Here is a 15,228-nt window from a genome sequence, read left to right on the forward strand (position 1 = left end):
TTAAATTTCTCTTGTTGGATACTTAATTTAATAGACTCTCATACTCAATTCTTGAGTTTCATCTCAATTGATTTGTTCCTTCTAAATCAGTTTTTTTTTTTTCGGTCTTTGCTTAATATTATTTTATACTATCATAAAATAATGGGATAAATCTCTCTCTTTTTAATATATTTTCATGTCTAGAGAATTTTTGTTAAAGTCATACAAATACCGAAGAGAAATTGAGATGATGGACAATTATAAAACGTCTAGTTTTTGGTAAGTAGAGGAGTGTATTACTAACATATGTATATTCATGGTATTAATAATGCAAGAGAATTTAACGCGTGCACTAGCATGGTTAAAGATACAATTGGCCCTAAAAATCTTTTTTACATCTTTCCTACCATATTTGTGGAGGGTATCATTATAAATAAATTATGCAATGCACATTCTATTTTTAGTACACCATACCAAAAAAATACATTAGAAAAAATCTTTACATAATTATCGCAAGCATAACTAATACAAGCATTAGTAATAAATTCTATTTTAAATTATTCTTATACAACCTACTAATCAACCACTTAATAAATACTTCCTCCATTTAAAAAAGAATGGCATACTTTTCTTTTTTTGCATGATACATAAATGTGCCATTTAACTTGGCCTCATTTTCCATATATGCCCTCCAACTTTGGGTGTGTGCAAGTAGACACTTAAACATGTATAAAATTGATCAAGTAGACACATGAACCCTACGTGACATAATACACGTAGGACACCACATAGGACACAAATTGCCATGTAGGATGCCACATAGGACGTGTGTGTCTATTTATTCAACTTTATACAAGTTTAAATGACTACTTGTGCACATCAAAAGTTAGAGAGCATAAATGTGAGCTGAAGTCAAATTTATAAAAAGGAAAAGACTCAAATATGTCATCGAACTTTGAGAAAAGGCTCATCTTTGTCATCCGTTAAAATTTTGGCCCATTTATGTCATTTCCATTTGAGAAAAGAATCTATGTCATTATTTATTAACTGAAATGACATAGATGAGCCAAACTTTTAACGAATTGTATAGATGAGTCTTTTCTCAAAGTTCAATGGCATATTTGAGTATTTTCCTTTTTTAAAAAATAATTTAATTAGTGACGTGACCGAATCATAATTGACCACGTATAAAAAATAATTTTGCAAAATCAAAAATATTTTTAGTTTACAAATAATGGCATGGATGAGCATTTTTTCAAACGGAAATGACATAGACAATCTAAACTTTTAAGGGATGACATAAATGGACCTTTTCTCAAAATTTGATGACATATTTGAGCATTTCCCCTTTACAAACAAACAATAATAAGTAACAATTTGCATCTTAAAAGTGTACGAAAAAATAAATTTTAAATAGGTACATATAAAATTTATTTAGATATTAGGCCTCTAATTAAAATTTCACTTTTAAGCCTCCAATTACGTTGATCCAGCATGGCCAACCACCTACTAAAAAGTTGTTTTGTCTGAAAGTGTAACTTTGGGAGAAGGCAAAGGTAACAATAAAGGTGAAGACAACAAAGACAGGGGAGGGGTCTGCCTATAAAGACCTCTCTGACTGTTACAGCAAAGCATGATGTCCATTTGTTGGTTGGGTTGTTGCACCATTTTAATACTCCACCACTTAATGTGTGGGTAGGGGGTGATGATTTGGCTAATCCAGATTGGATAATGCAAATTTCAGTTAGGATTTTTAATTTTTGAATTGAAGAAATTACAATATATATTCAATCTTAATAAACTTGGATTGGATTAGATTTTGTGTGTTTTCAGATTAATGGGCTTGGATATTTTAGATTTTTTGTTTTGAACCTATGACTTGAGCTTAATTCCAATCAAATATGTTAATAGTTCTTCATTTTCACCACCATCATCCAAATAGAATATTCATGTTGGTCGCAATGACACCATATTATCAAGAAAATGAAACAGAAAAGCATTAACAAAGCGTCAAAAAAAATAATAAGTACAACATAGTGAAATCGTGTCGAAATAAAATGTATTTTGGCATTTAACTTAATAATTAGTATTGGATATATGAGTTAATATCAAATTACTAGGGTATTGGATTTATTAGTAATCTTCATACGAATTATACGCTAATTTCTAATGGGTAGAATTAAATATAAGGTATAAAGGTATTGGGTCTTCGTATATTCAAAACTTCAAATCTGAAATTTGATTTTTTTTTTTTTTAAATGACTTGGAAATCCAAACAAAAAATCTAAAAAAAAAATTGAATTTCGAATTTGCACAAACTATGTTTCTCATATATTTGGGTTAGATATCTTTTCTCTAAGTTCGATCTCGTCACATAAGTGATAAGATTGCATCCAAGTTCACGTGTGAAGTCCAAAAATAGAATAACACATACAAAAGTAGGTGTGTGAAAATTTCGATATGACCAATAAATCAAATTGAAAAGAGTGTTATTAACTTATTGGTGTTGGATTATCAGTTTAACAGTCTGAAAATGATTTTGTATCTTATGTTATTGCCTTTTCGGTTTGGTTAGCAGTTCTTTACATCTCCTTAATGATTTAGTCGAAGCTTGACAAGGTTTGTTAAACTTACCCTTTTTACCTCAAGAAATTACTATTTTTATCATGTCATGTCATGCCAAAACCTGATCTTGGCGCAACAAATAATCGATGTTAAGGAATTTCACCGAAAGCACCTTATAAAGATGACAAACAACAACCATGTGTAATGACCTAAACCGTCGTTATTCAAAAGACACCTCGTGTGGAATTTCTATTTTTTTTGGAAATATGTTGCCAATTTATAAATGGAGGTACACAATGATTTTTGTTAAAATTGAATTGATCTGGGCTGACGTCAGCCCACTATACGCTATGGTGGCACCGCTGTAGCGCATACATGACCACTATTGCAAGGCTGGCGGAATCAAACACTAGATACAATGATGTCTTTTATTTTTCCTTCCACTTTTCATGAAGAAAATACACAAGTGTTACTCCCAAAATTCTCCGCAGCTCCAAACTGGAAAGGAGAGATTTCAGTGTAAGGGACTTCATATCCCACGAAAGTCTGATATGTAACATCTCGCTAATCGAAAGAACTAGAAAGGGCTAGAATTAGAAAGAGTCATTTTTGGAAAGAATGAAAAATCTGGAAAATTGGCCAAGTTATGTTAAGTTTGAGTTGTTGGTCAACTTCAAATGACCATAACCCCTAGCTCAGGATGATTTAGGTGTGTTTCCAGATACAGTAGGAAAGATCTTTGAATTATATTTCAAACGCCGCTGAGTTTGCTCAATTCCGAGTTCGTATGAGTGAGATACGCCCATTTGAAGTTGGGATGTTTAGATAAGGAAAGTCTAATCCAGATTTTAGAAGGGTATTATAGTCTTTTCCATACCCTATTAGTTTTATTTCATTTTTGGTAATTAAGATGGGGTCTAAATTTATAGGATTCAGTTTACGCTATTGAAAAAGAGTTAGGGTTTTGAGAGAAAAGAAAAGAAGAGGAGAAGAAGCAAGAATCATCAAATTCTCGAAGCTAAGATCGTGGATTTCATCAAGGGGTGATCCCTACGAGGTATGTGAGATCACATAGCGTTGGTTTAGTTCACCCACGCGCCAATCATGATTCAATTTAGCGAAGTTGTGTAGTTTTGAAAACAAATATTGTGAGTTCTTGATGATAGTTCGTTTGAATTCTTGTGGGTTCTTGTTGTTGAAGTTTCTTGAGTTTGATTCATACAATTAGGTGTGATTTCAAGTAGAATCTATTGTATTTTGAGCATATAGTCGATTCTAAGTGTTTGGGGAAAGAATCAAGTGAAATTAGAGGGTTCAGAGTTGAAAAACGAAGAAGAAAAGTCAGAATTCACCTGGGCAGGGGCCTGGGGCGCCACCCCAGCCAGAGCGCCCCAACAGGGACTCTGAAGTTTGACTGGGCGCCGCGCCTGCCAGAGCGCCTTAAGTCTTTCTCTAAAATTTTAAGACTGGAGCCCCGCGCCTCTCAGCGCGCCAGGGATGCCAGTTATTCGACCTTTTCCCACTTCTTTTCGTACTAGTTCCTTAACAACTACCTATGTTTTCTAGTCGATTTCTATACTCTAAGGTACGTCTAAACATCATGAAATCATCCATAAACATGGGATCATGAACCTTGAATCCATAATTCAATTCAAGGAAAGTTAAGAGTCAAGTCAAGAGGTTAAGAGTCAAATCAAGAGAAGTTCATAGAGTTTTCCAAAAGTCATTTACAAACGTTTTAAATTGTTTTAAGGTTTAAGCTTTGAGTTGAGTAAAGAGTAAGAGTAAATTTCATTTCTTCAAAGATTATACGAGAACTAAGTATTCCCAAGAGTTAAAATATTTTCACATTTGAGCAAGAAAGAAAACACCAATTTTCAAGATTGCCTTTGGGCTAGTTTTTGAGTAATTATCTCAAATCAAAGAAAGAGTTTTATTTTTAAAACATATGAGCTGAGTATATTTTGGGAGTAGTATTGAGAACCGATATGGGGACGCGAGTTCATGATAACTCAAGTCTCCATAAACCATGTAGCCATCATGAGTAGAAAGGATCATACTTTTTAGATGATTCATTAGTGCTTTTAGCATAGACTAGTGAATCCACTTAGTTGAGGTGTTCTATATGATGGCAAAGTATATGACAGTTCTGACAGCATGGGCGAGACGTTATATCATCACTTAGGCTCATAGTGATGGTTGTCGGTTAAAGAAACTCCCACAGTATTATATTACTTTATATGTAATTGAGTTGCTATTGTATTTTCTTTAATACATTGAGTTGTCACCTACTGTTTTAAATGATTTACATAAACTACACTATTATTGTTGTTTGTACCTTGAATTTGAGTTGAGTTATTCATGAGTTGAGTAAAGCCAAGATAAGTGTTCCTTTCATATTCATCTCAAGCTTAATTATGTCATGTTTATTTTTCCTATCGCATACTTGTACATTTAATGTACTGATGCAATTTGGCATGCATCTTTCAATGATGCAGATACAGGTAACCAGGATCAACATTCAGCGCCCCGTTGATCCAGTTGGGCACTCAGAGTCAGTTGGTGAGCCTCCTTGCTTTCCGGAGGACTCCTTTTACATTGCTTTCTAGTATTTCAGTTGTTAGGATGATCGGGGGTCTTGTCCCGACATCCCTCTTAGTATTTAGAGGCCTCATAGACAATTAGTTATGAGTCATTTAGTCTTGTATTTCAGATGTTTTGCTCTAAGACTTGTGTTGCCATCTTGGCTAGTTTGAATGTTTCTTTTAAGACATTCTAAGTTATTTCATTAGTTCCTTATTTGAGATTATTTCTTGTGTTTAAGTCTTTCGCTGAGTAAGTAAGCCAGGCCAAGGGTTCTCTTAGGGTCAACAATGGTTCCCGAGTGCCAGTCCCGCCTAGGGTGTAGGCTCGGGGCGTGACACGATCTACGTCTGTCAGGATTCGCCCCATGGATCCAAAAGTTTGTATCCAAAGTTCTTCAGCAATTACTTGGCGTCTATGTATGCTATGTTTTATTAATTGAGTAGTTAGACATGTATTTACTTACATAATATTTTGGATGATTGTTGGGAGGCTTCATGCATAGGCCTTCGGGTACAAAGTTTGATTGGTTGAATATGTAGCTAGCTGTGGATCGGATACCACACTGGTACATACCAGTGGATCAGGTACCACGCTGATACACTAACAATTTGGGTGTGGATTCCATGAGAGAACCGTTTACTCCTTGTAATATTGTTGTTACCTGTTGGTCTTTGAGTGACCAAAATTTGTGTTTAAATATTGGTATGGTTCTTGTATAGACCGAAATTGCATGTTAAACGTTGTAGATAATGATTAGGGATCCTTGGCGGTCTGGATTACTGAAACGGTGTGATGACTCATGTATGACTGGTTGTGATGTTTGCAATCATGTGGGACATGCTTCATGTGAATGTAAGTTTGGGCGAGGATTGAGAGTCCGTGCTATTTTATAATTGTGATTATAATTATATATATATGCTAAATTACTGTTACTTGTTCATATTTTTGTATAAATGGAGTGTTGTTAAGGCAAGGTGTTGGCATGAGAATTGGTGGGAGAATAGCAGACTAGTTAACAGAGTGGTAGTGACCTTCTTTAAGGAAATTCTTAATGTGATAGAAAGGGTTAGGTTATGATCTAATATGAGGATGGAATGACCTAGATGGTGTGGTTGGCGTGGAAAGGAGGTGGGTGACTTGAGATAGAGTGTTTGGATTCTAGGGTAATACTTCTTGTGGTAAGAGTGGTGATTAAGGGGGTCAACGTCCTAATTTTATCTTCAAGTTGCATGTTTTATTAAATTCTTGATATTATGTAGTGAATTTGGGTCGGTCGACGATGCCTACCGGTATGTGTTGTTTGTATACTGATACTATTCTTGCGATGCCACTTGACATATTCTGGTTGTAGGATTCAATGATGTTTCATAGGTGAAGACGATAACGATCTTCGAAAGCTTCTACTCTTCTTTCCTTGTGGTGGGAGGTGTGTCGTATTTCTCTTATGAATTGTACTCTTAGAAACTCTTATACATGTTTAGACTAGTTTCATGGAAGGGTTTAGTGCATTTTATTTACAAATATTCTTGTTTTAATTTAAGTTAAGAGTATTCTTATATTGAAATAGGGCGATTAGCTTATATATGTACAATTCCACATTTCATTTTTTTTTTAATTATCACCAGGGTTGTGAGCCCTTAGTGTGGGGGGTTAGGCTTGACCCCGACCATGTATATTCATCCAAAAAGGTACAAAGTTATAGGGGACATGGACCTAATTCCAGCTACACAAAAAATTTCCGAAGAAATAAAGAAAAGATTAGCCTATACAATATCCTTTCCTATAAAGAAAAAGTTTTTTAGCTAACAAAAAAGTTGCATTTCTCATATCTTGTTCTTATGGACGGAAATTGCCATTTATCTAGTTGAATTAAGCGATTAACCTCTCTAGGAAGTTGATGATGAGAGGAGAAAAATGTTTTTTTTTTCACTAGAGGATGCCAATTTTGCAAGAAAGTTGGCTAAATTGTTTAAGTAACACCATACCACACTTCATAATTTAAAATTTCTTGATTCTCCTATCTAAGTGTTTAAGTAACACCATACCCCATTCTCACTCAATGATTCAATTGTGCATAATTAAGATCAAGGCACAACTAAATGAAACACTCTAACTTTAGATTCAATATAATTGATTCATTCCAGATTGAATAGAAACTTGTGTATGTTTGGCTTTCCCCACAGAGGTTGTAAGTTGTTTATACCTATTGCTATCCCTCGCCTCTCTCACTTTATACAAACACAAATGCATAAATTATGTTTGTGTTTGTATAAAGCGTGAGAGAACTATACATACAAATATATCTTTCTCCGTTCTATACACTTATAATTATACAAATACAAGTCTTCCCCTGCCCAGTTCTCTTTTGCCTTTCTCTCTCTCGCTTTATACAAACACAAATTATACAAAATACAATGTATAATTTGTGTTTGTATTAAGCGAGAGAGAGATTTGATATACAAATACAAATGTTTTAACTCAATTCAATTGTATACGAATTTTATGCAGATATACAAACACAATCATTAATACATATACATAGTAGTTACATATATACAATTATCTAACCAATATACATATACAATTCTCCTCTTTCCACTTTCTGCCCTCTCTCACTCGCCTCTATCCTCTCTCTCCCAATCTCTCTCACCACTCTAGCCTAACAGAGAATATATTCATATACAAACACAATTTTCATACAAATCGCCGCAAATTTTATACAAATCAAATGCTCCATAGAAAACATATTTTTTCTATGGAGCGCAAATAACAAAACTATAGTTATAGAACGCTAATATGATTTTTTATCTTTGTCATTCCTAAAATTTACCCAAAGAGCTTGCTCAACATTGGAACAACTGGCTTGAACTCTTTGAACAGCTTTTCTGTTCACACTAGCTTCAATATCAAGAAATCTTATATCTCATTTATTTCATTGTGGCATCGTTGGGTTTGGTATAGAGTTTGATTAAAAAAAAGGGGAAAGTTTTTTAAAATTTATAATGTAAAATAAGTTTTAGATATTTACGTGATCAAAGGCAAAATAAAAATTAAACTAACAGTCATAATCAACTTTTAATTTATCTCGTTAAAGTAATACGACAAATTTATATGTAATAAAAATAACTTAATATGCATATATATAAAAAAAAAATAGAGATAAAATGTCAAAACATGGTAAATTAATCCGAAAAAGAAACACATGTAGGGTCTCACTTATAAATAACTTACCTTACACAATATCTATGTGGTATCACTTACAACCATGATGTGTCATGGTGACATACACCATGTGTGTATTGTATAAGAACAATTTTAATATATGGTGTGAGATATAAAAGTTGGATTTATTATCATATAAGGTGAATAGTTGACATGACTATTTAGGGTCTGTTAGGCCATATAAGATGAAATTATTATACGAAGTTATGTGAGATAAAGTTAAAATTTTATTTGGACATGTAATTTGAGTTTTAAGTTGTATTTTTTGGTCATAAATATAAAATTTCTTAAGTTATGAAAACTATCAAAATATTCTAATTCTTATACAATTTTATCAAATAAGCAAAAGTTTGATAAAAAAAAAAGAAAAATTGAACATGAGTTATAATGTATTGTTCTTTAATGTAATTCTTGCATATAGTACAAACAATCTGCTCACATTGAGCATGCATTTTGGAAAGATACAACATCTATGAGATGCAAATCGCATATCATACGCATACAAAATTGATCTAGACTATTTAAACATTGTGGCAATTTGCCTGTATTATGCCTATTAATATTACCTTTCGTAATATACAAGTATAGTCTAGCTATTTTTTCGTTCTAAAAGTTAATTTTCTAACTATAAAACAAAATAAATCAAAGTCGTAGTTTTTTTTCAATCAAGCAAAAAATTCGATGATCGTCCATAAATTTTATCCTGTAAATTATCGAGAAAATGGGACAAAAGTAAGTTTTGCTTTTTTATTCTTTAATTTTTTGAAGAACCGTGAAGGGCTGAAGGGGGTTATGTTTTATTTACCAAAAATAAAATAAAATGATACACCGAACATGTGTGGATAAGAATGAAAATAGTAAAAACAACCCACTTTTATAAAAAATGAAACGTTCTCAATTAATTTTCATCAATTAAGTAACTATCAATTAATTAATTTGACTGTTAGGATTTGCAAAAAGCCATAATAACTGAAAGACAAGCCAAGTTGGTTGGTTGTCTACAGTTACTAAAAATAAAATAAAAAATGTGATTCTAAGTTTGAGAGTATACAGAAAGAGTAGATATACCAACAAAGATTATGGTAGCGGTAGATAGATCTTTATCCTTAAATAAGAGGTCTCGAGTTCAAGTCCCTTTGAATATATAGTCATTTTATTAGGGATCGTTTTTACTTATCAATATGAATTCAAATATGGTCAAGTTTTAATATGAATACCGGATACCGAATCAGATACAAAACAATGATATATCCACGTTGTGTGCCCTAACTTCAAAGCCTGTCTTTGGGTCCCACACAAACACAGAAACATTTATTCCTCCAAAAAAATAAATACCGAAAGTAGCCCTTTCCGTTATTCTTGTCTTCATCAACTTCCTCAACCTTTGAACTTTTCATTGTCCAGGTCCCCCCAAACAAATTTAATAATTTTCTTTTACAAATTCTTAAAAAATTATCTTTTGAGTCATATTCTTGAAGGCGTGCTCACAAGTTTCTTGATTTTGCTATATACATATTGTTCTTGTTCCTGTTTCATTTTATGGTGGGGACTTGGTGATTGATTTCATTAATTACAACAAACTTTCTTCTCATATTTATCAAGATTCAGTTTTAGGTACATGACAAATAAACCAACCTGTCTTTTTTTTTGTTTTACGTTTCATTGTGTTTTGTTTTGTGATCATGAACTGTCAATTATGAGATTTTTTTTTTCTGTTTTAATGATGATCTTGCATTTTTCGCATTTGGGTTATGCATATTATTTTTGTTGATTAATTAGAAATGTTTGTTGATTTGCATTTTCTAAATAATTTTTTTGGGAAAATTATTATCTCGAGTGCTGATTTGTGTTGTTTTCTTTTTTTGATAGATTGCTGTTGGAGTCTGTTATATCCTTTTGGTAAGATTTCTGGCATTTGACATTTGGGGGTTTCTAAAATAATTTTTTAAATTTTGCGAGTAAATTTGTTATGTTGTGAGGGGACATTATGTTTTGATTAATGATGATCTAATAATGTGTGTTAGTTTCGAGTTTCAACAAAACAGAGACTTTAGATCTCTTTGTTGTCATGTCTTAGTTTTTGTATGATAGTGAAATGTTATCTTTAACTTTTGGATCTTCTTATGGTATAGATGCTTTGAAATGGGGAAGAAAGGAAATTGGTTTTCATCGGTGAAAAAGGCGCTTGGTTCGGGTAACAAAAAGAAAGATAAGGTAGTGGATGATTGCAATGACTTTTTTTTATTTTATGTATGTGTCATATTCTGTATTTTCTTGAGTAATTGTTTAATGCTTTTTTTTTTGTTTTTACTAGAAGAAACAGAAATCTGAAAAATGGTCCGAAAAGCAACAGAGCAACGAGATGGATTCTTCGAATGCAGAAACTGCATTAGTGAGTCCTGCACCCCCTACTCCTCTGCCGGTAGAGCAGATGAAATTGATGGAAGCGGAGAATGAGCAGAACAAGCACGCGTATTCAGTAGCTATTGCCACTGCTGTTGCTGCAGAAGCAGCAGTTGCTGCTGCTCAAGCTGCTGCTGAGGTTGTTCGGCTCACAGCAGCAGCCTGTAGCTCGGGTAAATCAAAGGAAGAGATTGCAGCTATAAGAATACAAACAGCTTTTCGAGGATACTTGGTAGGATGTCTAACATCTGGTGTGATTTAAGCTTTGCATAATATGATCATACATTTGAACTTCTTTTGAATGAGGTTGTTTTTGCTCGGTGATTAGTTTTAGCGTAGTCCCAAAATAGCGAAAAATGCTCAGTATAGTGTCATTTCTGAAGGGGAACATCCAAATTGCAAAATTATCAGTATAGAGTCGTCATGATTTAGCTAGGAGAGCATTGAAGGCCTATTTTATACTGCAAACAGTTTCTGATATTCCTATTTTATACAGGCAAGGAGAGCATTGAAGGCGTTGAGAGGATTAGTGAGGTTGAAGACAATGATTCAAGGGCAATCTGTGAAGAGACAAGCCACATCCACCTTAAGGTGCATGCAGACTCTAGCTCGTGTTCAATCTCAGGTTCGTGCCAGAAGAATTAGGATGTCAGAGGAGAATCAGACACTCCAGAGACAGCTCCAACAGAAGCATGAGAAAGAGCAGGAGAAGCTGAAAGCATCTTCCGTAAGTACCTTTCATATATACACTAGATGGTTTGTGTGTGTGTCATTTGTTTCCGATAATATTCTGAGTTCGACATCATGTTTCAGCATCATCTGCTTTGGGTTATCCCCTTGGTTTTTCTTTTTCTTCCACTTAAAGGTGGTTTTTACTTTTTATCTTGGTTTCCCCGCAAAGAAATATGTACTCTTTGGTCATGGTTTGCGCCTTTTGGCTGAATTTTCTTGCATTTTGCAGCAGTCTGGAGATGATTGGAATGACAGTACACGGTCTAAGGAACAAGTTGATGCACACCTCCAGATGAAGCAGGAGGCTGCCACGAGAAGGGAAAGGGCTTTGGCTTATGCATACACACATCAGGTACACACATTCTTTTCTTAAGTCCTTTCTTATCTATCTACAAATTGAATGCTGAAATGCTACATACTTTTTCCATAAGCTTTATGTTAAGACCAAAGCTTTGTCTGGAACTACAAAAGATAGCTGCAAAGATCTTATTATATAATATGTAGCTTCATTCCTGTAAAACTCATGTTGTCCTCCATCTTTTATTTCCATCAAAGTAAAGCCGATAAGTTGTTTGGAAATTATAGTTTGTTCTAGCACTCTAGTTCTTTCTTACTTAGGTGGTATATCTAACTTGGATCATAGATCTAACTTGTCTTGACATGTCAAATCTGTAAAATAGAGATGTTTCAGACTTGTTCTGATGAAACGTTGCTTCATTTGATCTTTACGTATAAATAAAATCTCTGGAACTAGTCACCAATAGGATTTACGGACGAAGATATTGCTGACATTTTCCTTCCTGAAAACAATCTAGAATGTAGCAGTTATTTATACTAAAGATTACTAGAGTTCTTTGATATTTAATTTCTTGTTACATGATTTAAATTATTGAAGAATGTAATATGGAATCATATACTTTTACAACAGTCAACACGGAGGAATCCTTCAAAATCTACAAATCAAACATTCATGGACCCAAATAATCCCCACTGGGGCTGGAGCTGGTTGGAACGTTGGATGGCAGCACGGCCATGGGAAGATAAATGTGCAATGGATAAAGAACCTAACAGTGACGAGGTCGCTGCAGAGAGCCCAGCAAGCCATTCCACTGCTGTGGCTGCTATCACTCATCGTGATTTCCACCTTGACAATAGGCCTTCTCCAACAGCTCATAAGCAAAGCCGTCCTCCTAGCCGCCAATCACCGTCAACACCTAGATCAAAGACCGGACGAATAAGGCCAGCAAGCCCCAGGGTGAGTAATGTGGATGATGACTCTAGAAGCATGACGAGTGCACAGTCAGAACGCTGCAGGAGGCATAGTATTGCTGGTTCATCAATTAGAGATGATGAAAGCCTGGCAAGTTCCCCATCTGTTCCAAGTTACATGGCAGCAACAGAATCAGCACGAGCAAGGTCCCGCTTACCAAGTCCTTTGGGTTTCGAAAAGATAGGGACACCAGAGAAGGGAAGTGTTAGTTCTACGAAGAAGCGATTGTCATTCTCAGCATCCCCTGGTGGTGTACCAAGGAGACACTCTGGTCCACCAAAGGTAGAGATATAAAGTACCTAAAGCATCCTAGTGCCGTTAGGAGCACTTGAGATAGCAGGAAAATCAAGAAGTTAGACCATTTATTTGACTTGTCATTCCTAAAACTATTCTCATGAGTGTGCATATTGAATAACGGTGAGCTGTAACTACAGAGGAACGGAGGATAAAATGGAGGATTGTGGCATTGTATTTGAGTCTTTTTTTCATCTACTCACCAACATGTTTCTAACCTTATGCATAACTACAACAAAAGTTTGTGTGCTACACTGCTAGTGATCATATTTAGTGTCATTTGCTTTATAGTGATGGCGTTCTTGGGTGTGCTCTTCTTTCGTGTTATTTTTCTTCTCTTTTTGAGTGCAATATTGAAATATTTAGATGTTGGTAATCTCCAGCCATTCTGGTGTTACTGTATACATTGTAATTCTGATTTCTGAGTCATCTATGGGTTGCTGTTACTGTATGAAGCTTATTTGTCATGCCACTTCTGTTGATTTAAAATTTCGATATGTAGTTTTTTAATATGGAGAGTTGTTGACAATAAGAAAAGGAGAAGTTTCAAGCATGTTTAGTGAATAGTGGATATTCATAATGCTTTAGGTAGGTTGCTGGATTATTTTGTCTCCTCAAAACCTCTTTAATTGGAAGCTTACTTGTCCTAATGGTAACATAACAATACCTATTTGGGTTGTCTGGTCTTTTAATGCAATAAACCCGTGAAAATTTTTCTAGAAAAATATGACAAGGATTATTAAGTATATTTTCCCAATTTCTATATTTTGAAATTTTTGATAGATGAATGTTAATATGGGAGCGGGAGTATCAGATTAACATTACAAATACAATGATACAACAATATATATAATAAAGGAAATTAGAGGAAACCAACTACTAGCGGAAAGATGTAAAAGAGCTCCGAAAATTCTCCTAAGCCACTCTAAGCTCGAACGGCTAACCGGAAAAGATGCAACTTGCCTAGCCACAAACTTATATCATAATAGGATGCATCGAAGAGAAAAGTATATGGTCAATACGTGAAATAATATTCTGAGTATATAAGATGACACTCAACATAATCATTTCGGGTGGCAACCTGTAGTATGGCAGTTTAGTATGTTTGATCCCTTCCCGTTTTGGCCTTTTAACTTTAAAAGACAATGTTACTTGTATGAATTTGAAAGCTAGTTTTAATTTTTGATACGTTGATCCTTCCACTTATATGTTTTAATCATATTTTCTCCAGAGTCATTTTTCATTGAAAAAAAAACCCGAAGTAAGAACTGATAAGTATGTTAATAATTATAAATGTAGTGACATAATGAAAGACAGTTTAAAATGAGTGTATGAAGATCATTTGAGAACTTGCTTTCAATTATATAATGGTTAGATTTGAACTGTCATGACTGAGAAGAATCATGATGACTATTCAAGTATATGAAAATAATGATACTTTTACCGGGGAGTTTCTTACAGTCGACATACACCATGAAACATCTCCGGTAGATTGATTATAATGTTTTACTCTTGTCTCAAATTTATGAACAGTTGGTGCCGTTGGAAAGAGGACCCAAATACCTTTAATTTGATAGGTAATAGAGCACATAAGTCTTTATATTCTAAGAGATGTGCTCGTTTGAAGTTGATCCTTACATGATCTCATGTAAAAACTTAATTGGTAGGAAACCTTTGAACTTGATTTAGTGCTAGAGGTTCTTTATGACCCTAATTCACATCCAATACACTTCCCTAACTTAAGAATTATATCTTAACATCTAAGTTCATAGAAATTGCCGAGTTTGGGCCTAAATGCATATGGAGAATGGTTTGGATTTTTACATAGAAGTTATGGGGTGTTGCCCTATCTCTCTTCGTATGTTGACACATCCATTGCACCATTCTTATTTCCACAACTTTTATCTTTTGAATGTGAGATGTCTTGACTGGTCAATATTCTACCCATACAACATAGTTGGTCAAAGCACCATTCTATAGAACTTGTCTTTAAGTTTTGGTGACATCTTCTTATTACACAAGACTCAAGATGCAAACCTCTATTTCATCCACCCTGCACCAATACGATGAGTGACATCCTTGTCAATATCCCTATTCTCTTTGATAAGAAACCCAAGATACATGACACTTCCTCTCTTTAGCATGAATTGTGTATTAAGCCTCACTTTCAAGCCAAT

General features: G+C 34.2%; 1 protein-coding gene across 3 annotated transcripts; it reads left to right on the forward strand.

The window, feature by feature from the left end:
- The first annotated feature begins 10,191 nt into the window (after positions 1 to 10,191).
- LOC125838357 (protein IQ-DOMAIN 3-like) lies at positions 10,192 to 13,332 on the forward strand. Of its 3 annotated transcripts, none has more exons than XM_049517425.1 (6): positions 10,192 to 10,251; positions 10,485 to 10,566; positions 10,667 to 10,987; positions 11,252 to 11,482; positions 11,717 to 11,839; positions 12,416 to 13,332. In XM_049517425.1, the coding sequence occupies exons 2-6, from the start codon at positions 10,495 to 10,497 to the stop codon at positions 13,049 to 13,051; spliced, it is 1,383 nt and encodes a 460-aa protein (XP_049373382.1). In that variant the 5' UTR covers positions 10,192 to 10,251; positions 10,485 to 10,494; the 3' UTR covers positions 13,052 to 13,332. The 3 variants fall into 3 exon arrangements, with proteins under 3 accessions (XP_049373382.1, XP_049373384.1, XP_049373383.1); XM_049517427.1 differs by having other exon boundaries at positions 11,720 to 11,839; XM_049517426.1 differs by having other exon boundaries at positions 10,670 to 10,987.
- Positions 13,333 to 15,228: the final 1,896 nt, after the last annotated feature.

The sequence above is a fragment of the Solanum verrucosum genome, unplaced genomic scaffold, assembly GCF_900185275.1.
Source record: "Solanum verrucosum unplaced genomic scaffold, falcon-dt-bn FXZP01000150.1, whole genome shotgun sequence".
Lineage (NCBI taxonomy): Eukaryota > Viridiplantae > Streptophyta > Magnoliopsida > Solanales > Solanaceae > Solanum > Solanum verrucosum.